We start from the raw sequence: 25,200 nt of genomic DNA on the forward strand, positions 1-25,200 counted from the left end.
GGGAAGGAAAAGAAGGATAAGAATGGGAAAACAAGGATACAGCAAGAGAAAGGATCAGGAACAGAATAAGACTGATACTTCAGAATATACTCATTACCAATTCTGGAAAGGAGCCCACCATTGCATTTGAGCCCTAAGCTGCACAGCATGGGTAAAATATGTGCACTCTGGATGCAGAGAGGCAGAAGGGAGGAAATTTTCCATTTCCTCAATTAACATTTTCATGGAAATGGTAATAAAGGCACGTTAAGGCTGTACAGACAGTAAACAGAATTTAGGAAGAGACTGTGAGCATGTGCATGTGATACTGGACTGCAAAAAAAACTTCCTTCTATGACCTCCTTTCCCCTCCAAGCTCCCTGTTACACGTTGTAGGCAGACTGAAAGAGACCAGTCACTCCGTTATCAAACAAAGAACAGCTTATTTTCCTCTTCAGGGCATTCCACAAGCACCTAGAATTTACAGGATGGATTGGAAAGAACATGAACAAAAAATTACACTTGAGGTCTACCTGTAAGCTCCCAAACAGATCTGTTTTCTGAGATTCTGGCTACTCAAACTTCTCAGAAAGAAAGAAGAAGTCATGTTTTCGTGTATGAAGGGCAGTAAACACACTACAGACAACTTACACCAAGAGTAAAACAGCTGCAGTTGTTTGTTTAAGTGCACTTACCAAGTCACAGAACTCAAAAACTAGGAGATAAGGAATGGATTCCACACATTGCCCAATACACTGGAGAACGTTTGGGTGCTGAAGAATGCTGAAGTGGAAAAACACAGTTAAAGCCAGAAAGATCACATTATGCATCACTTGTAGTGCAACACAACACACTGCAATCCCTACCAGCAGCTTCAATACACAACACCGGGATGGGGGAGGGACACACACACACACACCAGGAAGCATGAAGAGAAGGTTCAAGTATCCAAAACCACAGATTCCATTTATAGCTTTATACCTCCTTTGTATTGCTGCACCATATCAGCGACTGCAGCTCAAACTGAGATTCTGAAAACACAATAGCTAGCACTGCCACAAGAAAGTCACACCCATCCTTCCACCAGCCCTTAATCTAAATGTTAAGTGCATGCAGCTGGCTTGTGAACCACACTGAAGAACTGACCTGGCAAAAAGCTAAACCATTTTTTTTCAGCTAGGTTAGTTGCTTTTGCTAAAGTGTTTCAGAAACACTTGTGCCAACGCAGCAGAGATTTCTTCTGGCATCTGCCAACAACTTAGACCTAAATGCAAATGTAACTAGGACATTAGAAAGCATTAAGAACAGAAAGCTCTCAGTGACCACTCATGACATATTCAGGCAAAGCAAACCACACTGAGGTACATCTGTGAGCTACAACATGCTTCCCTTCTCCAGTCACCTACAAACTGCCACACATTAGCTTGTAGCAGTTAGCTCTCCAAGGAAGCCTCACTATTGCCACAACACAGGAAGACAAATTCCACTCCCTTTAGTACACCAGATTCCTTTCTAGTATAGAAAGGCTCAGCTCCTGGAAGTGAGTAATCTCCAAGCATAATACAAGAGGAAAAGAGCACTGAACAATCAAGCACCATTGGCATTTCCAGTCCGATCCATGGTTTCAGCTGTGGAGTACCACTGGACTGAGGGTCACAGCCTAATTCTGACTTTGAGGGGGTTTGAGCCTAAGCTTCCTTCCAAGCTACCTGAACAATTCTGCATTTCAGTTTTTGAGAAAGGGAACTTTAAAGATTTTGTTTTATCTGACAACAAAGTGTTGTCAGCTGCTCTGCTTCCACGAGGAAAGCCAAATATAGGAGTTAAAGCTCAGTTCTCAGATGCACCTAATTAGGTATAAGGCTGTTTGCAACACCAAGAGACTGCTCCACACAGCTGCAGAAGAAAATCTGATAAACCAAACCAAGTGTGCTTTTCAGTCAGGAACAATAGCTATCAAACATTTAATCAGAGAGCATATGTTTAATTCCAAGCAAACCAACTTTTGCTCACTTTAGATTAACAGTTTCCCTTTTTGAAGGCAATCATGTCAGTTAGAGAGGGAAGCAAGTAGGGACAAGAACACTGAACACCAGAAACGTCCATAATTCATATGCAGTGTATGATGTCTGTAAGTTACTCCAGCTGTGAAACATTACTTACTAATATGGTTCTCCATTTCTTAGAAACTGTTCTTGCTCCTTGGGGCCTGCACTTGCCTTCAGCTCCTTCACTATTACCCTTGCTACACTAGTTCCTGTGTAGATCTCTCCAAGCAGAACCTGAAAAAGATAACCATTGTGTCTTTCATCATACTGAGAAAAAGTGTTCAGTGTCCCTGCAAAGGAAACCAAGAACTAAAACCATTCTGTGAGAGAGACCTTATGGGATTTTTTGGTCAAGATTTATTAAGTATGGCTCTGTGTGTGCTGACAAGTGATCTACACATCAAGTGTCACAAAATATGTGTTAGCTTCGTAGTGTTTCCTAGAAAAAAGTGGAATAAATTAATCAAATCCACAGAAGTTAAATGTCTAGCTAGTACTGGTTAAGAAACTACACCTCCACTAAAGCACTACCCAATACTGGAATTATCATAGAATCAGTCAGGGTTGGAAGGGACCACAAGGATCAGCCAGTTCCAAGTCCCCTGCAATGGGCAGGGACACCCTACCCTAGATCAGACCAGACAGAGCCTCATCCAGCCTGGCCTTAAACACCTCCAGGGATGGGGCCTCAAACATCTCCCTGGACACCCATTCCAGGCTCTCACCACGCTGATGCTGAACAACTTCCTCCTCATGTCCAGTCTGAATCTCCCCACCTCCAGCTTTGCTCCATTCCCCCCTGGTCCTGTCACTCCCTGATATCCAGAAAAGTCCCTGCCCAGCTTTTTTTGTAGGTCCCCTTCAGATACTGAAAGGCCACAAGAAAGTCACATCTAAGCCTCCTTTTCTGCAGCTAAGTGCATGCAACACAGCCCGTAATTTCAACTCTCCTTTTTCTTGTGTTTGGTTTTGTTTGTTCAGTTTTTGTGTGTTTTGGTTTTGTTTGCCCTAGAGTACCACTTTCAGAAGGAACACAATAGCTCAGTCAGTTAGGAATAAGATCCAAACTGCAGTACAAGATTAAAAGGTAACTTCTCACCTTTCCAAACCAACCATTTCCAATTTCCTGGATGTAGTTTAGACTCTGTCGTGCAACTTGAGACTTTGATCCATCTGTCACGCACAACAAAACAAATAACACATATCAAACCACTCAGATGGTTACTGTTATCAACTGCTGAGGAAATAATCCAAGCTCCTACAGTATTTATCCCCAGTTATATGCAAACACACTGACCCTGCAAGGAAATACACTCAGACACAAAGTATGGAAGTAACACTGTGATATTAGAACTCAAGTAGAACTTTTCTCCACTCCTGCTTCCAAACCACACTAGAATATGTCCTTTACAAAACCACAGTGATTCTACCTATGAAACCTAACCTTGCCATTTTTTAACAGTCAGTAAGAATGCAAAAAGGTTGAGTTCTAGTTGCAGTATACAAGTGCAGCACATTCTGCAGCTGCACAGAGCAAATAACCTACAAACTTCCCAGGTAACTCGAAGCAGAAAATCCCAAAACAACACTCATGGCTTGTTCATCTCAACATTTCCAGTTATAAGTCACCATTTTAAGAGAAAGGGTTTGACTACTTTATTCTTCAGCCCAACTGCCCTACTTATAGCTACCATCTGGAAGGAGGACATTTTCTGACTAAAAATACTTCATGAGCCCAGAGAGGGAAAGGATCGAAAACAAGACCCAGATCTTAGCAGAGGATGGTCAGTAACAATTGCAGACTCCACACTTGAGAATCAGCAGTGCTTACTTATCCCTCTGCTACTTAATTGGTTAGGAACACTGACAGATGTAGAAAAAAACAACTTTCCTCATTGCTACTTGTCTGACTGAGAATGCAAGGCTACACTTTTGTTTCCATAAATCACACTTACACCAGAATTACTTTACTGGAATAGATTCAGCTGTGCCATACACTCTCAATGTGCTCCTAAGCACAGAGAATCATAGAATGGGCTGGGTGGGAAGGGGCCTCAAAGATCATGCAGTTCCAATCTCCCCCACCATAGGCAGGGACACCTCCCATTACAACAGATAGCTCAAGGCCTCATCCAGCCTGGCCTTGAACACCTCCAGGGAGGTTGTGGAGCACAGAATCGCTGAATGTGATCGACTAAAGATCACATTCAGCAATTCTGTGCTCTACAACCTTCCTGGGCAACCTGTGCCAGTGTCTCACCACCCTCAATGCAAAGAACCCTTTCCTAACATCCAGTTTCAACCTCCCCTCTGCCACTTTAAACCTATTCTTCCTCCTGTCATTACAAGACCTTGTCAACAGTCCCTCCCCAGCCTTCCTTTAGGTCCCCTTCACATACTGGAAGGCCACTATAAGGTCTGCTGAAAGCCTTCTCTTCTCCAGGCTGAAGAGCCCCAACTCTTGTAACCTGTCCTCATAGTAGAGCTGCTGCAGCCCTCTGAGCATCTCTGTGGCCCACTATCAGTACAACTACATTTTTACCAGTCCACCTTACTCTAAGAAACTGCCTTACCTCTGGCAAAATAACTTCTAGTAACAGAAGGTAAGGTTTTAGTGATTATTGCAGTGTAGAAGAGCTGACAAACATTGCACAGATAATTTTGCCCTCACTGGTTGAAACACCAAAGAACATTTCATCTGTATTCAAAGCATGCTGACAGTCTCCTGAAATTTGTAGGTATGGAAATTATACTATGAGATTCTCTGAACATCTCATGAGGAAGCAACACAATTAATAGGTAAAGATGATATGTGTTAGTAGTATAATATGAGAACAACTCCTTGATGGTAGAGTCTGCTTGTAATATTTAGGATGCTTAAGTTTCCTTTTACAAAAATTGTGTTTACAAAAATGCACTCAACAAAAACCTTTCATAGAGGGAAAAAATCTAATCTAATGCTCTGCCTTACCAACACTTACAGCATGAAAAGGCTGCATTGGCAGTGAAAAAAAATAATGCATCTGAAACAGCAGAGCTGCTGTGAAGTAAGAGATTCATCCTTGCTTCCAGGGCCTAGTGACTCCTGTTCTTTGTTGGTTTACATCACGGCTAAGCTGTCATTGGGGTTTAGTCACTAATGTCCTAGACTATTTCAAACTGTGTACACAGAAGCATAATAAACTACTTTAAAGCTTTCAAGTACATTTAAGAGAATGAAACTAGTTTAAGTGGCCTTCTGCTGTAAGTGAACATCTTTGAAATGCTATTTCACATTTTATCCTATATCTTACATAAAATAAGTAAGTAGGTTTGCAACCATTAAAGTCAGACACAATCAGCTCCACTCCAGTTTTGACACTGGAATTGCCTACTGTTATTTTTTAAATTAAAATCCAATAGAATCACAGAATCAAGCAGGTTGGAAGAGACATCCAAGATCATCCAGACCAACCTAGCACCCAGCCTTAGCCAATCAAACAGACCATGGCACTAAGTGCCTCATCCAGTCTCTTCTTGAACACCTCCAGGGATGGTGACTCCACCACCTCCCTGGGCAGCCCATTCCAATGCCAATCACTCTCTCTGGCAACAACTTCCTCCTAACATCCAGCCTAGACCTTCCCCAGCACAACTTGAGACTGTGTCCCCTTGGTCTATTGGTGGTTGCCTGGGAGAAGAGGCCACCCCCCACCTGGCTGCAATGTCCCTTCAGGTAGTTGTAGACAGCAGTACTTTACCTGTCCGAGATGGGAACTGGGAGGGAGTTGGTAAAGCAATATTGGGAACTGAAAGAGTAAACACTTCTGCTGGAGACTGAACAGATGGAGTATCTTCTGCTGGAGGTGTAAAATCTATTTCATCATCAAAGTTATCTTCAAATTCCTGAAATACAAAAAAATCTTAGCTAAAACCCTGATTTTTCATCTCAAAATTAGCACCAGTATCATACTTTTAGTTTGAAAGAACAAAATCAAGGAGGCTTAATTTTTTGTTTCCAAAGACAGTGACAGATTTTTAGTTTTCTGTTCCTTATTCTCAATTTTTTACTGCTTTGAAGAGATTAAAGTATCAAGTATTGCTCGGGGTTTTGCTGGGGTGAAGCTGTGTTGGGAGGTTGTTTGTCTGGGGGGCTTTTTTGTTTTGCTTGCTTGTTTGGAGTTTTTAACTTTATATGCTGTATCCCTGGCTTTGAATGAATGATCATGAACTGCCAAGGCCAAATATTCTCCATATAGAAATGAGAAAAAAACTCAATTCTAGGAACACCAATAATCAATGCAGCAAAAGTAACTGTTCCTTGATAATAATTTAACCTCAAGAGCTTTGCTAGAGTGGCTACATATCTTCAGCATTCTTATTCAAGAGGAGTGCCTTAGGCCTTATCTGCAGGCTAAGAAAAACAAGTAAGAGCACACAGAAAAGCAACAAGAAGGCTCTCTACAGCAATCTGACTCCAGGGAATACCTTTACTTACTGACAGCTAGTAATCGTTTTGAAAAGACAATGAAGAGCCTTACTGCAGCATAGCCCCAATACTTAACATAAATGATTGCAGCAAGATTTCACAGCATGTAGAAATACAGTTGCTAGCTGCTTCAGAAGTGAGAAAGCAGAGTGACAACGAAGTGTCACTAACTGCAAAGTATCAGCAGAAGCAATCAAGTATCCTGGATATCAGAACACAGCTGAGAATGCCACTTGTTATACACATTTGTATCTTCAGATGCTTACCTTGAAATCTATCTCAGGGTCTTTACAGCAGGAGACACAGTTTGCAAGAAGTACTACCAGTACTACTAGAGTACATATAGACAGAATGACAAATGAGGAGGAAACTTCAGCTGCAGCTCCTTCTCCTAGAAATAAGCACATAACAAGTATTAGACAACGGCAGTTAGCACTTCACAAAGTTCTTCCAAAGCATATTGTCCACCTGCATGTATTTAAAAGCCAGAGCTTGAACATTTAACTCAGTGGATATGATCGAGCAAGGGGAAAATGACTAGGAAGGACACACTGTCAAAATGAATCTGAACTCTACTACTGCCCTGCTCCACTGTGGACTTATTTCACTCAAGGTAAGAGGCCGCAGACAACATGGATTTACCCAAGTGACTGATGAAGGATAGTCCTAAGCCTCAATTCTATTTAAAGTGGCAAATTGATACAGATCCCTCAACACAGAGGCCAGAAATCAGGTATTTATGAAGACATTACCAACGAGCTAACACACTCATCCTAAGAGAAGAGGCAGCTGAAGAAATCCTCACTTAAACTCTGTAAAAATGTGAAATGTTACTGTAAGGCAGTAATGTGACTTCCAATAAATGCACCTCCAGCAGCCTGCCAAAGAGACAAGTTGCTTTCACAAGTTCAATGGATCTAACCAGCTCCACCCCAATTTCTATCTCCTGTGATTCATTAGGTGGTTTGTCTCCATTCAGAGTCTTCCAGGCACCATCCCTAACCGCTCTGCAAACACTTCCACAGAACCTTCAAAACTTGTATATAGAAGCCTTCTACAAGCCATTTTCTGTAACTAAGTCAGGATCAAAAGCCTCAAAAGGCATCTTGTAAAAAAATTAAATCTTTGCCAGGAGAATTAAACCTATTTGCATCCCTGTTTTCATCTTAAGTTGAGAACAAAGATATGTAGTTCCCTAGGAGACCACATCACACATCTCGAGGGTGTGTTTTTGTTGTTCCTTTTTAAGCAGGTACTGCCACAGGGACTGGAAGAGCAGTTGTAGTGTATCTGATTAACACTGATGTAACATTTAAACATATACTTGAGTTGAACAACGTCAGGTGCTTGGACTGACTGGATTTTACAACATTTCAGTATCAACAGAAGCTTCTGGCAACAGAATACAGCATAAATGAAGTCTTCAAATGAAGTCAGAAGCTGCTCGCTAGTTAAGGGACACACAAAATTTGGTCACTTACTTCCTGAGCCTTAGAAAAAAATACCAAAAAAGGTAATTTGGAGATTTTCAGAAAATGCTACACTTCCTCATCACAAGAAAGGGACCTGGGGGTACTGGCAGGTAGTAGGTGAACATGAGGCAGCAGTGTGCCCAGGTGGCCAAGAAAGCCAATGGCATCCTGGCCTGTATCAGGAGCAGTGTGGCCAGCAGGACAAGGGAGGTTGTTCTTCCTCTGCACTCAGCACTGGTCAGGACACACCTTGAGTCCTGTGTCCAGTTCTGGGCTCCTCAATTCAAGAGAGATGTTCAGATACTGGAACATGTCCAGAGAAGAGTGATGAAGCTGGTGAGGGGCCTGCAGCACAAATCCTATGAGAAAAGGCTGAGGGAGCTGGGGGTGTTTAGCCTGGAGAAGAGGAGGCTCAGGGCAGAGCTCATTGCTGTCTACAACTACCTGAAGGGAGGTTATAGCCAGGTAGGGGTTGGTCTCTTCTCCCAGGTAACCAGCAACAAAATAAGGGGACACAGTCTCAGGCTGTGCTGGGGGAGGTCTAGGCTGGATGTTAGGAGGAAGTTGTTGGCAGAGAGAGTGATTGGCATTGGAATGGGCTGCCCAGGGAGGTGGTGGAGTCGCTGACCCTGGAGGTGTTCAAGCAAAGCCTGGATGAGGCACTTTGTGCCATGATCTGGTTGACTGGATAGGGCTGGGTGCTAGTTTGGGCTGGATGATCCTGAGGTCTCTTCCAACCTGGTTGATCCTATGATCCCACAGAACATTTGGAGAATATTTGCTTATCTTAATTACATATAAAGAGTAGACTGACGATCAAAACACTGCTTCACAAAGCACCTGCATGCTTTTAGCAGATATTTACTGTACATTTAGGAATATTATCTATACAAAAATGCAATTTAACCAAGAATAAGTGGAACTGTTTCTAGCTTGCACAATAGTTGTGGCATTCTCATTAGAGAACATGACCCCTCCATTCGTAGGTAGGATGTGTAGTTTGAACACACATCAGCCACCACGTGAAGCTACTCCTCACAGTTTAGCAAAATCCTGAAGAGAAAATCTCTGAAGAAGGCTCTCATTGGAACAATTTGTATTCATTTAGCTCTTCTACCTAACACCCATATTTTTTTCTATTTGTAAGCATCAGCAAGGAAAAAACAGAGAATGTAACAGCCCATTTATGTTTACTTCCTTCAGATGTTCCACAACCTTTACTGTGTAGACTGGAAATGACCTCAACCACAACTATGCATATCTGGTGAAGCCATTAGTTAAATTACTGCAACAAACACATGCAGGTAATACAGCTTTAGATAAATTTTAAGAGGTGCCTTTGAACTTCTAGCAGAAGCCAAATAACAAAAGGTAGCTATCCAACAAAACTAAACAGACTTATGTTACCAGGTACCACTAATTAAAAGGATGGTTTGTACAGGTATCTTTTCCAACCCACCCACCACATTCCCAAACAAATTCCTCATCCTCACCACTACTAACTTCACTGAAAGGAGAAGTCAGCTTACTGCAGACCATCTACTGAACAGATAGGAACACAAAGCTACAATATATATTCCTCCCAGTAGAAGCTCAAGACTCCTGAACCCCCCAGAATGTTTCATGCAGTGCATTTGGGAGAGTTAGCCAAGTTAAGCAACTCACTACAGGAACTGAGACACCGAGAGCATGCCATATTACTCACAAAACACACTACTAGCAGGCCCTGAAGGCTGCTACTCAAAGGCTAACTTCAGATCACATCCTTAAGGAAGAGTGTATAAAAGCACCTCAGCTGTCAAGTGTATGAAATACTAAAAAAAGCTGCCAAACTTTTATCTGGGGGCTTTGGTAGTCTGTAAAGTCTCCTTTTCATCCCAGACTTGGACTACCACAACTGCAGCATGACATGAGCACAGGGAATCATAGAATCAGCCAGGTTGGAAGAGATCTCCAAGCTCATCCAAGCCAACCTCTCACCCAGCCCTGTCCAATCAACCAGACCATGGCACTAAGTGCCCCATCCAAGCCTGTTTTGAACACCTCCAGGAACGGCGACTATTTACAGAAATATCATCACACTCATTCCAACTTTGGATCTCACTTTCGGCCCTTTGAAGCTACAACCTACAAGTCACCACAGCAAACCCAACTAGGAGGATTCAGGCTCTTGGTGCCCCTATACTAGCTTTCTGGTGTAACTTAAAATCATAGAATCAAGCAGGTTGGAAGAGACCTCCAAGATCATCCAGTCCAACCTAGCACCCAATCCTGGCCAATCAACCAGACCATGGCACCGAGTGCCTCACCCAGGCTTTTCTTGAAGACCTCCAGGGATGGTGCCTCCACCACCTCCCTGGGCAGCCCATTCCAATGCCAATCACTCTCTCTGACAACAACTTCCTCCTAACATCCAGCCTGGACCTACTCCAGCACAACTTGAGACTGTGTCCCCTTGTTCTATTGCCTGGGAGGAGAGGCCGCACTCCCCATCATAAGCTGCATGTACAGTACACACTAGATACACTTCACATGTACTCAGCTATTTACAATGAAAGGCAATACATATTCTGGATGGAATTCCTTCTGTAAAGAAAACTGCCCATTTACAAAGCCTAAAATCTGAGTGCTTTATGCAAGTTTTCATGCTCTTCTCCATAATGTAAACCACCTCCTTTAAATGTCCTGAAATGAAGACAGAGTGAAAAAAATACTGCTGGTGCTTCATTAGGCTGGTCCCTAACCTCACAGACCTTTCCTAATTCCCAAGAAAAGAAACTGTGTGAACAAACAGTAATTAATTGGAGAAAGCAATGAAGTGCTGGTTTTTTTCTTTAAAAAAAGACAGCCAAGATGGCCCTTGAAAAGGCAGCTAAGCAGTTCATTAAGATGGAAGTCATCTGAACTTCCAAAAGCAGAAGCAAATTTCACATACAAAGTTATAAAATGGTGCTTTAATACAAGAAAAATGCCAATTATCATGGGCAAGTTTCTGCAACGCTTACAGGAGCAGCATGTCAGATGACTCACACAAGCAAGAGCTACTTACTATTACAGAATCCATCTCTGCTTGGATAAACATTGAAGCCTCTCCTGCAGTCATTAATAAGGGAGATTTTGGTTTAATTTGCACTTGGTAAAAGAAAATGTAAAATTAAGTCTAAAATGTCAGCAACCTGCAATTGGGCTAAAATGTATTGGAAGGGATTTTAATAGCTTTGATAAATACATATTCGGTGAATGAAGTCATTGATTAAAGATTGAAACTGCTGTTTGCCAAAATGCTGAAAAATCTGCTCCAGTAGAACCTCTTTTGCTACTTCCATTCAACTATCTCTTCACTGGAGCTTAGGAAAAGTACCTGGATGTAAGAAGGGAGCAGGTGTGTAATACCTCATTTTCCAGTTCTGGGCCCCTCAATTCAAGAAAGATGTTGAGGTGCTGGAACATGTCCAGAGAAGGGCAACAAAGCTGGTGAGGGGCCTGGAGCACAAATCCTATGAGGAGAGGTTGAGGGAGCTGGGCCTGTTTAGCCTGGAGAAGAGGGGGCTCAGGGGTGATCTTATTACTGTCTACAACTACCTGAAAGGGCATTGTAGCCAGGTGGGGGGTGGCATCTTCTCCCAGGCAACCAGCAATAGAACAAGGGGACACAGTCTCAAGTTGTGCCAGGGTAGGTATAGGCTGGATATTAGGAAGAAGTTCTTCACAGAGAGTGATTTCCCATTGGAATGGGCTGCCCAGGGAGGTGGTGGAGGCACCATCCCTGGGGGTCTTCAAGAAAAGCCTGGCTGGGGCACTTAGTGCCATGGTCTGGTTGATTGGATGGGGCTGGGTGCTAGGTTGGACTGGGTGATCTTGGAGGTCTCTTCCAACCTGCTTGATTCTATGATTCTATGATTCTTTGTAATTTGTCTCAGTGTGAAGTAATGACAGGTATTTAGAAGGAACCTGACTGAAGAAATGACCAGAAATAATCAGTTCCATTAAACAGAGGACCACAACAATTACAGGAAGCAGTTTTCTTTACTCAAAAAGACCTGTCAAAATAGATTTAAATTAATTACATTTATAATCTAAAGCTAAATAAAATTCAATAAATACCACTCCACTTCCTAAGGAGTGCAGAAGAATCTAAATGTGACAGATAGATTGTTAAAGTGGGGAACTTCATATATTTACTCAGCACATGACCTCAGTTTAAAGGCCTACCATATTTCACATGACTCTAAGCCGTAATACTCTCCATCTTAACATCTACCCAGAAGTAAGAATCTCTTCTGTAGGAAAAAAACTGCAGAACAGCTACTCTCTATATAAGGCTTCTCATCACTTAATACAATCTAGACCACTAGTCTAGTACCTCCAAACTACTTAAGCAGGAGGAAGAAGCAGCCTGGATTATGTCACTATTGTATTCCAGGAGCAGGAGCTGCAGCACGCCTGTGTTACTATGTGTGTAACTGCAAGGTTAACACAACATAATACTTTACAAAGAACTCTGTGCTAGTAAGTCTTCTCTCAAAATGCCATCTAAATGGTTACAAATCACCAACCTAGAAAACAGGCTCATTTTTTTCAAAGCTTCACAATATTAAATATTGATTCTATGTTGTCAGTTACCTACTTTAAACAGTACATGCCATCACAAGCAACTCAAAGCCCTGGCTGAGGTAGGTATTTAATTCACAGCTACTGAAGTAGATTGATAAGCACCTCTGAAGGCTGACACTTTGTAAGGAAGTTTCAAAGTCTAAATTTGAGCCCAGCACAGCTGAAGTCAAACCCTGTACACAAGCAAGAACATGAACATACTCACTGAAAAAACAATGATGATAAACTGTGCTGGCATTCCCAGGATCAAGTGTAGGCATGAGAACATACTCTTCAGTATGTATTGGCATGTTTCAAGGGGTGGAAAAATGTTGTTTTCATATGAAGTATTTTTCAAAGCAATTTATGTAGGTCAGGATTCTCCATACCTCCCTCAGCTTCTTTAAAGTCTACTTTGCTTATAAGATAGTTCACTGACTACGAAATGCAACAACTAGGCAAATAAAAGTTTGTTTCACCAGAAATGGCTTCTTCCTCTATCCAATTTCCCAGTCTGTGCACAATTCTCTGAAATACCCACATATGTTATCCATCTGTGTCATCCTTTGCTACCATTAGTTAGGAGCATCAGGCACACCAACTAGCCAAATGGTTTATCCTCGCTCACCTGCCAACCAACAGCCACTGCTCGGAACAATGCTGGACTAGACTGTCCATATGCAGGACAGCAGCTTTGCATTTGTCCTATGAAAGGCCATGATACTCACTCTCAGACTTGGTTCAATGATTAATCAGGTTAAGGTCTCAATCATCAGGAAATCGGGCTAAAAAAAATGCAAAACATTACACAGTTCCAAGCTTAGGGAAGAAAGAAAAACTAAATGTACATGACAAACACGACTGAGTACACTAATCAGTCACTCCTGTGATAAAGGCAGTGCAAGGCCCAGATAAATCACACATTAGTAGGGCACAGTGAACTTCAAGGGAGCATCTGATTTTAAGCTTTCAGCACAGTAGTTGCTATGCGACAACAGTCCCCCGGCATAAGCAAGAGCCTCTTTTCTTTCAAGAGCAGCTATATAAATGGCAGCTCTGCACTAATAGCTCTAACTATTTCCAGCACAAATCTAGCATGACAGCAGTCACTTCAACTATCTCTTGGACACCCTCAAATTATACTACCATGAACTGCGATGCCACTTCATGACACCAAGCTGGAACAGAGCAGCTTTTAAAATACTAATGAGTGACCAAATCTAACACTGCTGCCTCACTGCTTCCATGGCATCTTTCATAAACTCCATCAGTTAACTTACTCTGCACATAAGATATGTTCATGTAGCCAGATTTTGAAGTGTGGCATCATCCTAATTTATTGTGGGCTTGATAAATAGAACTTTAAAAGCTGTCTTGACTTTCCTAAATAACACTGTCATTCTCTGCTGTGTTAGCAATTAAGTGCAAAAACGTTGCCAACTCCTACCCAGTTCTTCATAAGCCAGATCCAGATCATTATCTTCTCCTCACAAAGGGTTTTGCCTATGTTTATTTACTCCCTGAAAACTTCAGAGATTTGCTACTAATAGGCAGAAACCTAACAGATAAACCCAGCCCTACAAATTCTGAATGCCTGCAGGTAACAGGTGGGATTAAAAAGGCAAAGAAACTACTCAAAACCATGTTAGAGACATCCATTTTGTAACAGCCACTTCGAGTGATGGAGTAAAACACAACACACATCACAACTCCAGTGTTTCACACACAAAAAAAAAACCTCAAGAGCACATTCCCTTAGTTACTGCACTCTTGTAATCTCATTTCCCCCCCCTGCTATCTACGTTTAGGAACTGAACCAAAAGCCATCATCATTCTGGAGAATCAGTTTCAGCATCTAGTTGTGCAATGCTATACTACAACAGGTTTTCAAAGAGTACAGCAGAGCTGCATTCAAATCACCAGCAGCTTTCACCTGAGATACAACACAAGCCAACATTTAACACAAGTGCTATTGGCACTTCAGACATTCTTCTGGGAAAAGAAAAATAAAGAAAAAGAGCTAGAATTTTAGGATGAGAGAGTCACTCCAATTCCACCAGCCCTCTGCTTTGTGTGACCATTAACAGCTGGAAGAAACAGTCCAGAGATCTGAGATGCCTTTCATTGACTCAAAGCCCTCATGTAATGCCAGCACCTTAATGAAATCTAAAGAACTGCAATACTTGGGGCATTTGGAAGCAAGCAGAGTATGGAAATGTTCCTTCATTGAGCAAATCTCCAAGAACAGACATATATAATGCTACTTAGGGGGACCTTAATGAGGTTCTCAGTTTATAAGTGAACATTTCAGCTTTCAGATTTTTAGTATTTATTGCCATTCAAAGAAAAAACATGTTTTTAACATTTTAAAACAATCTGGAACAAACTACTGGAAAAGGTTAATTGAAGAGAGTTACTTCAAAAGCCTGTCCTCCCCTGGCATTTTTACTACCCTTAAGTTGAATAAAGCAAAATAATCCTTGCTAGAGATATTACAAATGTATCTTTATCCAAAAGCACTTCATCACCTGATTTTGCTTTCCCATCTTCCTTACAACTCTGGAAAATTCCAATTTCTAGGATTTTTTTCAAGGAAAAAAAAAAATCTCTTAAGGACTAAAACCTACAGGTACCTACAAACCACATGCACTTAATCTTCTGTATGCATGAAGCAATAATTGTTTCTCAATAAAATGGAATCCAAACTGTGTTCCATGGCCTAAATCAAAGTCTCACAGCCAGAGAAAATAGCAAGAATTCTATTGGGGGGAAAAATAAGAAGAACAAGGAAGTCACAAGTTACTTTGTTATCACATTCTTCTAGATAGAAATTGGAACATTGCACCCCTCTACTCCACCTGCCCACTATAATCCCTGTCTTACTGCAGAAGCCTATTATTTCAGTCTTTCATGGGGAAGATGGGTAAAGAAAGAATCATAGAATCAACCAGGTTGGAAGAGACCTCCAAGATCATCCAGTCCAACCTAGCACCCAGCCCTATCCAGTCAATTAAACCATGGCACTAAGTGCCTCAGCCAGGCTTTTCTTGAAGACCCCCAGGGACGGTGCCTCCACCACCTCCCTGGACAGCCCATTCCAATGCAAATCACTCTCTCTGGGAAGAACTTCTTCCTAACATCCAGCCTATACCTACCCTGGCACAACTTAAGACTGTGTCCCCTCCTTCTGTTGTTGGTTACCTGGGAGAAGAGCTCAACCCCACCTGGCTACAATGCCCTTTCAGGTAGTTGTAGACAGTAATAAGATCACCCCTGAGCCTCCTCTTCTCCAGGCTAAACAGGCCCAGCTCCCTCAACCTCTCCTGATAGGATTTGTGCTCCAGGCCCCTCACCAGCTTCGTTGCCCTTCTTTGGACATGTTCCAGCACCTCAACATCCTTCTTGAATTGAGGGGCCCAGAACTGGACACAGTACTCAAGGTGTGGTCTGACCAGTGCTGAGTACAGGGGAAGAATAACCTCCCTTGACCTACTGGCCACACTGTTCCTGATGCAGGCCAGGATGCCACTGGCTCTCTTGGGCACCTGGGCACACTGCTGGCTCATCTTCAGCTTACTGTCTATCAGTACCCCCAGGTCCCTTTCCTCCTGACTGCTCTCCAGCCACTACATGTGCACAGACACTTCTTCTGATAAGCCACCAGCTTTTATTCTTTACAACAGTTAATCATCAGAAGTAAAGGTAACAAAGACAGCAAGTGGCAATTTCCTTCAGTGTTGTTGGGTTTTTTTTTTCTCCATGAATCAGTAAGAAAAAGCCTCTGACACACTCCTCCAACCCACCTTGTGTTCTGGATATAGTTCCACAGTGACAAAACATTGGTTTCAGAGCTAAATGTGTTCTGTGGACATGTGACCCTGAAATCATTCCTGCCCTCTGCAACAAGTTGCAAAAAGAAGCCTTAGCTACTTCATATCGCAACTGGATGTGCAACTCTAGCCACCAACTCTTGGCAAATGATCTCAGCCCTCCCATTTGCCCCAAGTAAGGTCAGAAGGCTACCCCACAATCTTACTCAATGATTGCAAACTATTTTCTCCCATGCTCCCCCTAAACACTTTTACAGTGTACTTCAGAGGAGTTTCCACAATTGCTGAAGTCCACCCTGTACCTAAGGCTGGCACAGGTTACATAGCTACACTAAGGCAAGAATACCTGGGGCAATGCTGGATTCTCAAGAATCATAGAATCATCCGGGTTGGAAGAGACCTCCAAGATCATCCAGTCCAACCTAGCACCCAGCCCTAGCCAGTCAACTAGACCATGGCACCAAGTGCCTCATCCAGGCTTTTCTTGAACACCTCCAGGGATGGTGACTCCACCACCTCCCTGGGCAGCCCATTCCAATGCCAATCACTCTCTCTGACAACAACTTCCTCCTAACATCCACCCTAGACCTCCCCCAGCACAACTTGAGACTGTGTCCCCTTGTTCTATTGCTGCTTGCCTGGCAGCAGAGCCCAACCCCACCTGGCTACAGCCTCCCTTCAGGTAGTTGTAGACACCAACGAGCTCTGCCCTGAGCCTCCTCTGCTGCAGGCTGCACACCCCTCAGCCTCTCCTCACAGAGCTGTGTTCCAGGCCCCTCACCAGCTTTGTTGACCTTCTCTGGACATCTTCCAGCACCTCGACATCTCTCTTGAATTGAGGAGCCCAGAACTGGACACAGCACTCCAGGTGTGGCCTGAGCAGTGCTGAGCACAGGGGCAGAATAACCTCCCTTGTCCTGCTGGCCACACTGCTCCTGAGCCAGGCCAGGATGCCATTGGCTCTCTTGGGCACCTGGGCACACTGCTGGCTCATCTTCAGGCTGCTATCTATCAGTACCCCCAAGTCCCTCTCCTCCTGGCTGCTCTCCAGCCACTCAGTCCCCAGCCTCTAAAGTACAACACCCTCAGTACAACACAGCCCCAGTGCTCACTTCTTGTGCACACTTGTCCTGGCCTGAGAGCTGGCTGAAGAATACCAACAGAAATGTGAGCTGAGGTTACTTCTACATTTCTATCTTTATTCTATTACCCTACAAGTTTTGCCAGTAATGTCAAAGAATTACTCACACAACAGCACACTGCTCAATTTTAATAAGGCCTAAATATAGGCTGGTACTTCAAGTGTTTAGAGACCAAAATCTGTTTGATGTTGCAGCGTTAGAATCTTATGTTTGCACAAAGGCATCTTGAGAAAAAATGCACAGGTTAAACCATTTTGCATTCTATGGCTGCATGGCAGCACTGATGGAAAATCTGATGAACACAGTGGACATGGACTTGTGCAAAGCATTTGACACTGTCCCACATGGCATCCTTGTCTCTAAACCACAGACATAAGGATTTAACAGATGGACCCTCCTGTGGATACAGAATTGGCTGCATGGTAGCACTTGAAGCTGCTGTGAGAGGCTCAACGACCAAGCAGAGAACCAGTGATGAGAGGCAGTCCTTAGGGGTCAGTACTGGACTCAGTGCTGTTTAACATCTTTGTAGATGGCATGGACAGTGGGCTTGAGGGCACCCTCAGCAACTCTGTCAGCAAGACCAAGCTGTGTGGTCTGCTCAGCACAGCAGAGGCACCTGTGCAAATTTCATTAACTACAACATGGCCAAGTGCAAGATCCTGCACATGAGTCAGGGCAGTCCCACAGACAAATGCAGGCTTGGCAGAGAATGGATTGAGAGCAGCCCTGCAGAGGAGGACCTGGGGGTCTTGGTGGATGGGAAGCTGGGCAGAAGCCTGCAGAAAACTAGCTGCATCCTGGGCTGCATCAAGAGATGCGCAATCAGCAGGTTGAGGAAGGAAATTCTACTCCTCTACTCTGGTCCCCCAGAGTACTGAATTCAGATGTGAGGCCCCCAGCATATGACAGATACAGACCCTGAGCAGGTCCAGAGTGGGGCCACAAAGAGATCTGGAACACCTGCCCTATGAGGAGAGGCCAGGAGTGTTAGGGCTGTTCAGCCTGGAGAAAAGGCTCTGGGAAGACCTTACTGTGGTCTCTGAGTACTTAAAGGTGGTCTACAGGGAAGATCAAGAGCAACTCTTCACCACAAAGTATAGTGATATGGGCTAGCAACTTCACACTGAAGGAGGGTAAAGCATGAGTGGAAAAGCATTTTTCCAAAAGACCTTGTCCAGCTCTATTTGTCATTCCTGCTCACAGCTGAAGTATCTCTAGGAAGGGCAGGCCATGGGGTGAATGAGCAGTTTTGGGGATCCAGATCTGGTCTACAGGCTGAAAGCTTAAAAGCCACACTCAAAGGTCTCCTGATAAAGCTTTCTGCACCTCTTTCATACCAAAGAACTCTCACGGTGAAATAACAGTCCCTAAGAGCGTCATGCCACTGTTAAGTTCCTACAGTGATGTTTCCTTACCACTAAGGAAACTTGCTGAAGTGTAGCAGTATTGGACAAGGTGTTACTTTATACCAGTATTGGGTTCTGAACATCTCTTAGAAGACAATTCATTGCTATAACCTGCTTTACACCACCACCTTGCCTAAGCTCTGTGTGGTACCACACTTTGCTACAGGTTGTGCTTAAACCACTCCTGACACACTTTGTACATTTCTGACTATAGAAGCATGTACAAAATGTTTCTGGTACCCCTGATGTTGCTCAAGACCTTTCCTAGCAGCAGTACCATCAAAACAAAGAGTTCAGTTTGCAGTAACTGCAAATCATCCCCAGCTCCAGATACTAGGTGCACATACCAAACAGAAAGCCAGACCTAAACTGAAACCCAAGGAAGACTCCAGCACTGCATATGCTGTCCTTCCACTGCAACACTGGCACATTAGGACAGAAAGAGCAAACTGGGATTTTTGCAGCCTCTGACATCACACTGCCCAAGGGTCCCTTTACCCTGCACAGGTAAACCCACAGAGGGATAGTGACTGAAACCACATTGCAGCAAACGGCCAGAAAGCTGCTTCTATTCAAATTTGCCTCACAGTTGTTCAGTAGCCCCCAAAAATACAGTTTTGTGTCCTGTGCCTTACAAACAGAATGTCTGATCTCCCTATGTAACAAAACCTCCTTCTTTATACACAGGATGTGAGGCAAAACCTGCTCTAACTAATAGATCCTTTCAAATCAACCACCTGCATCTAATGCTCAGACAACACCTTTAGACTGTCTGAGCAGTGCTATGCTGCAATGATACCTGAGGAATCATTAAACTCAGGCATTCAAGATGTGAGAAACAGCCTCAGAAAGTGACCTCCTACAAGGAGTGCTTTAGTTGTAGCAAAGTCCAGACACTTTACTGCCAGAGGCAGAGAAAGCAGACCAAGACTGTGAACGCCTTGCATGGAACGCCCCTGCAGGCCAAAGAGTCAGGGTTGGTGTCTTACCTCAGAGTCACAAACTCAGATAAAAACAGAAGATAAAAGACAACTTTGCAGCTCTAGCTCTACAATTATTAGGTGTCTAGGATAGAAGCTAGAAAAAAATACAGGAAGAAGTAAACAGCTTTAGTGCTTGAAAGACAGACCACTCCCAAGAAAATGAAAATCTCCACTTTACAAGCAAGATTTGTCTTAGCATCAAGTGAGCCAAGCTGCTAACTTGTGCATGCTTACAAAATGGCTTTTCTTACATCCAAGTGCCACAAACATTTCACATTGTACCAAACCACAAGCCCTGTGAGGAGAGGCTGAGGGAGCTGAGGTTGTTTAGCAGGGAGAGGAGGAGGCTCAAGGGTGACCTCATTGCTGTCTGCAACTACCTGAAGGGAGGTTGTAGCCAGGTGGGGGTTGGACTCTTCTCCCAGACAGCCAGCAACAGAAGAAGGGGACATAGTCTCAAGTTGTGCCAGAGCAGGTCTAGGCTGGATGTGAGGAAGAGGTTCTTGCCAGAGAGAGTGATTGGCATTGGAATGGGCTGCCCAGGGAGGTGGTGGAGGCACCATCCCTGGAGGTGTTCAAGAGAAGACTGGATGAGGCACTTAGTGCCATCGTCTAGTTGACTGGATGGGGCTGGGTGACAGGTTGAATTGGATGATCTTGGAGGTCTCTTCCAACCTGGTTGATTCTATGATAACTGGACCCCAGCCTGACAGAACTCCAAGTCCAAAGCCACTCGAGAGCAGTAATTTTCCCAAGAGTGTAAATAAATAAATGCTACACAACTCCAATTTTCATAAAGCTACTTCACCTCAAAGTTTCAAGTGGCCATCTATGGCTAGATACACCCACATGAACAACTAGCTGCTCTGGTATATAGCATCCACAGACATCCACCTAATTTCTAAAGTGTCTTTTCCTGGATTGCACATGACCAAACTCATCAGCAAGGACACAATTCCATGACATTCAACGGGTCCATTCAGTGTCAAGAGTGAGTTTCTGAGCACAGACCAAGCAAGCACAAGTCCAACCACATCAATTCAACTGGGCAGAGTACATATGTAAAATTGCATATATTTGTCAGAAGTGCTACCATCTATTCAAGTTTTACAGGAAGAGTATTCTGGAGACTCTGTTACTTTGCATTTGCAGACTCCACAGAACACAGAGAGAAATGCTTTGTTTTGACATTACACACATATGCTTGAATCCAATGCTCAGCTTCCTGGAGAGGCAGCTGAATTAAGGTCAAGTACAGAAATCCAAGTCAGAAGAACAGAAAGAGAGCCTGGATGTAAATGCAAAGCTTTAGCAGAGTAAAGCAGATGTGTCAGATTATAACACACTAAGTTTGGCTGTCAAATACTGCTGCTGAAGAGTAGCTTCCAAATGCCCTTACTTCAGCCACCCAGTACTAAAAGTGGAAGAAGCATCTTAGTGGAAGTGCCTCTTAGCCTGATGCATCCAGGTAAAATCACCAACACCCCACAGTCTAAAGCCAACTACAGTATTCAATTCCATGAACTATTTTCCAGTAGACTTGCTCTCACCTCCAGTATAAAGTGAAACCTTAAATTCAGGAGGATCAGAGTACATCTCAGTATTCTCCTTTTCCATTCACAGAATGAATTAAATCCAAGTCAAAGCATTTTTAGCTAGCAGCATATCATTTTTTATTCTACAACAATTGCTATGAATTCTACCAGGAGAACAGTTAAAAGCCTTATTTCCTCCTCTCCTTACTGCATAAAAGCACCAGAAAAAAAAGTGACCCATGTTTAGAAATACAACCTGAAAAATGCAAGACTAATCTAGAACACATCAGCAATGCATGGCTTCATCTACAGACACTCTGAAGCCATACTTAAAAACAGCAGCATCGCTCACCTCGATCAGGGCCCTGGGACCTTGCTAGCTTCCCAGCCACCTTGTCTGGCATACTTCTACGGCACTAAGTGCAGCATTTGGGAACAAGCAATTCAGTCCAGTCTACAACCTACCCATCGCCACTTCCTGCCTTCTAGATCCCCTTCCCAAAAGAGAAGTTTATGATGGGTATATTCCAAGTTCGCTACAGTAACACTTTCCTCATTTTTCCATGGATCCCTACTTTTCCTGTAGCAAGCTCAGGGCAAAACACATCAAAAGGTTTCTCCATTGTCAAAGCAATGCTCCTTGCCTGGCAAAGAATCATAGAATCAACCAGGTTGGAAGAGACCTCCAAGATCATCCAATTCAACCTATCACCCAGCCAATCAACCAGACCATGGCACTAAGTGCCTCAGCCAGGCTTGGCTTCAACACCTCCAGGCACAGCGACTCCACCACCTCCCTGGGCAGCCCATTCCAATGCCAATCACCTTCTCTGCCAACAACTTCCTCCTAACATCCAGCCTAGACCTCCCCTGGCACAACTTGAGACTGTGTCTCCCTGTTCTGTGGGTTCCCAAAATAATTCTGAAAACACTTACTAATTATTTCATGGAAAACCCATTAAATTCTTCACAACTTTACAACTTGTATGTATCAGGCTGTGCACTACAGTGAACTGCAAAGACTGCTAAGGTCCAGAATGGAGATTATCAGCTCCTGCCAGTGCAAACACAAGGAATCAGTGCAACCCATCACAGGACATGAGAGAGATTTGCTTTTGACCACAACTCATGATTCTTCACCCAGCAGAACAAAGTCCAGTTTTGTCTTCTAGGCAGGTTATAAAATTTGCCTGGTATGACAGAGAAGATTCAAGATGTAACAGTCTCACTGTCATCCACTGGTAAGTTACTAAAAAGAAAGAGAGGGAAAAAGAGGCCCTGTGGCTTCCTGAGTGGCTGCTGCTGTAGTGGTGATACAGGACTAAGAATCTGTTGCACACAAATCCATCTGCACACATTATTTAATGCCGTAGGAAGTCCTCCTAGCAAAAATCATGCCAGTGAAACTTGAAAAGGTTCCTCTTGAGACCTCAAAGGTTCAAATACTAAACATTTTGTCAACAAAATAATCCGAACTCATTACTTTTTACTAGATGAGCAACAGAAAACAGCAGTTTCATTTCCCAGCGTTGACAAGGTTTTTCTTTGAGAGCATTTGGCAGGATGCTAAACTTCAGCTAACATCCCATGGATACATACTTTAGCCTAAACTATTGTAGTATTATATGTTGGTTTTGGTTATATCTTATTAATTTCATAGGAGTTCAGTATTACACCATAAATACTCCTCATAGCAGTGATTGATTTTGCCTTTAAAAACCCCCAAGCATTAAAGTGTTGGGGTTCTTTTTACTGTTATGTCCTGCATTTTGTCCAATTGGCTTTTCACTCTGAGAGTGAAGCCTTTTACCAGTGTCACAGAAGTTATGTTTGGGTATTTCAGCTTTGCAGGGTGCAAAGCACAGTGGTTTTTTATTAACAGAAAGAAGCAGACACTGTGCCATCTATCTTTAACTGGAAAAATTAACCACATTTCAGGAGAAGCAAGACACAGGAAAGGCCTCCGTGCAAAACTGATTCTGCTGTCTTTCTTTAGGGCTTGACAAGTTAATAGTATCGGGATAAACTTCAAGTGTTTCACAAATGGGATTAAAAAAAAAACACCCAAATATTTAATGCCAAGATTTGACTGATCTTTTTCTGAAGTTTAGTTTATAAGGAGTCAGAAAGACTCCAAAACAGCCTGGTGGAGAAAGTAATCTATGAACAATTCACAGATGTTCTTGGGAATAAAAATAAATTGGGAAAGAGCCACCAGGTCAAAATAAATGAAGCACAGGTTCCACTCCCTGTTCCCATACAGCAGCCAAATTACTTCACCTCGGTGCTTCAGATCTCCCCCTCCCCACTGCTCCTCCACCTCCTCCTCTCTGAACATATTGTCTATTTCATCTGTTCAGCTCCTCGTGGCTAAAAATGACTCTCAGTGCACATTCAAGCCACATCTAACAAAATTCAGCCTCGACACAAGGGTATGTTTGCAAGTCACAATGGAATAGCAAATAAAATCCTTACCGAAGAGGTGGTTGCTACCTATCCGTACCAACAAACCTGTGACTAGTAACTCAGACCATTGTGAAGGTTGTTTTTTTATGTTTGGGCTTTTCAAATAAACAGGAAAATAATCATGCGAATCGAAGGAAGTTACCTAAGCAAATACATGAGAACCACAGGACTATTTAGAGAGACTAGGCCGGTTGGAGGGGGAGGGTGGGGGGAATCCGACTAATCTGACCGGAAAGGAGGGAAGCACCGTCTGCCCCGCAGAGCCTCCACCCAGCAACGGGAGTCCCGGTGATTCACAGCCAAAATGAGAACAGACAAACCAGGCTGAGCTTTCTACAAGCTAGACCGGTAGCCACCACAGAAGGAACGTACGGGGGTAAACACACAGCCGAAATACGCACGTCGTTCATTTTAAAGCAACGGAGAGATCTACAGAGGGATATCGCTCAAACGCCACGGGCACAAGACGTGACCTCCAGGATGGAGCCGCAACCCACCGTGTCGGGGAGCCCCAGCCCCTCGCCGTGCCCTTCCCTGCGCTTCAGCGAAGGGAGAGCGCCGAGCGCGGAGCCCTGCCCGCAGAACGGGAGAGGGAGGGACGGGGGCTTGAAAGCCCGCAGTCCCCCGCGCCGGCAAGCTCCAGGCCCCCACCGGAGACCCTCCGCGCTGAGGCTCCGCCGCTGCCCCGCTCCCAGACTCTCCCTCGCAGGCCCCACGGCGGAGCCGCCGCCCCCCCAACCCCACTCCGCCGCCTCCCGTGCCTCACCTGCACCTGCTCGCGGAAGCGGAGCCGCCCCGCCGCTCCCCAAGAGAAGCGACAGCAGGAGGACGATCCCGAGCGGGCGCCGGGATCCCGGGGGTAGCAGGCCGCCTCTCTGTCGCCCGGCACCCCCACCGAGACCCCCGCGCTGCTGCATGCCCTCCGCTCCTGGTCCGAGCCCGGCACCGAACGCGGGGCCCGAGGTTCTCAGCGTCTCCGGCGAGCCCCCACGGCAGCCACTGCCCCCCGCCTCCGCGGCGCGGCCGCCCGCGGCATCGGACCCCGCCGCCCCGCTCCCCTCACAGAACCCCACCAGCCCCTGCGGACGCTACCACAGCCGCCGCCATCTTCCGGGCTACCGGACCGGGAGGGGGTGGAGCGCGCCGGTGACTGGCAGCCCTAGGCGCCAACCAAGCCGCAGCTTACGCTCGGGAGGCGGCATTACTGGCTGGGACGGGGCTAACCCGAGACTGACAGCCGCAGCAGCCACTCACTGCGCGCAGGGCGGGCCGGGG

At 44.3% G+C, this 25,200-nt stretch overlaps 1 protein-coding gene across 3 annotated transcripts in view; it reads right to left on the reverse strand.

Annotated features, from left to right (window-relative positions):
• LMTK2 (lemur tyrosine kinase 2) overlaps window positions 1-24,999 on the reverse strand; it is a 51,120-nt gene extending 26,121 nt beyond the window's left edge. For all 3 annotated transcript variants that reach the window (XR_010304598.1, XR_010304599.1, XM_064153751.1), the window contains exons 1-6: window positions 24,692-24,999; window positions 6,762-6,886; window positions 5,768-5,912; window positions 3,127-3,200; window positions 2,143-2,261; window positions 675-762 (exon numbers count right to left, since the gene is read on the reverse strand). Coding sequence is in view for 1 of the 3 variants with exons in the window: in XM_064153751.1 (XP_064009821.1) it covers window positions 675-762; window positions 2,143-2,261; window positions 3,127-3,200; window positions 5,768-5,912; window positions 6,762-6,886; window positions 24,692-24,842 (702 nt within the window). In the remaining 2 variants the exon portion in view is untranslated. The remainder of the gene's footprint in view (window positions 1-674; window positions 763-2,142; window positions 2,262-3,126; window positions 3,201-5,767; window positions 5,913-6,761; window positions 6,887-24,691) is intronic.
• Between the last annotated feature and the right edge of the window lie 201 nt (window positions 25,000-25,200).

This window comes from Pogoniulus pusillus, chromosome 13 (genome assembly GCF_015220805.1).
Source record: "Pogoniulus pusillus isolate bPogPus1 chromosome 13, bPogPus1.pri, whole genome shotgun sequence".
Taxonomy (NCBI): Eukaryota; Metazoa; Chordata; class Aves; order Piciformes; family Lybiidae; genus Pogoniulus; species Pogoniulus pusillus.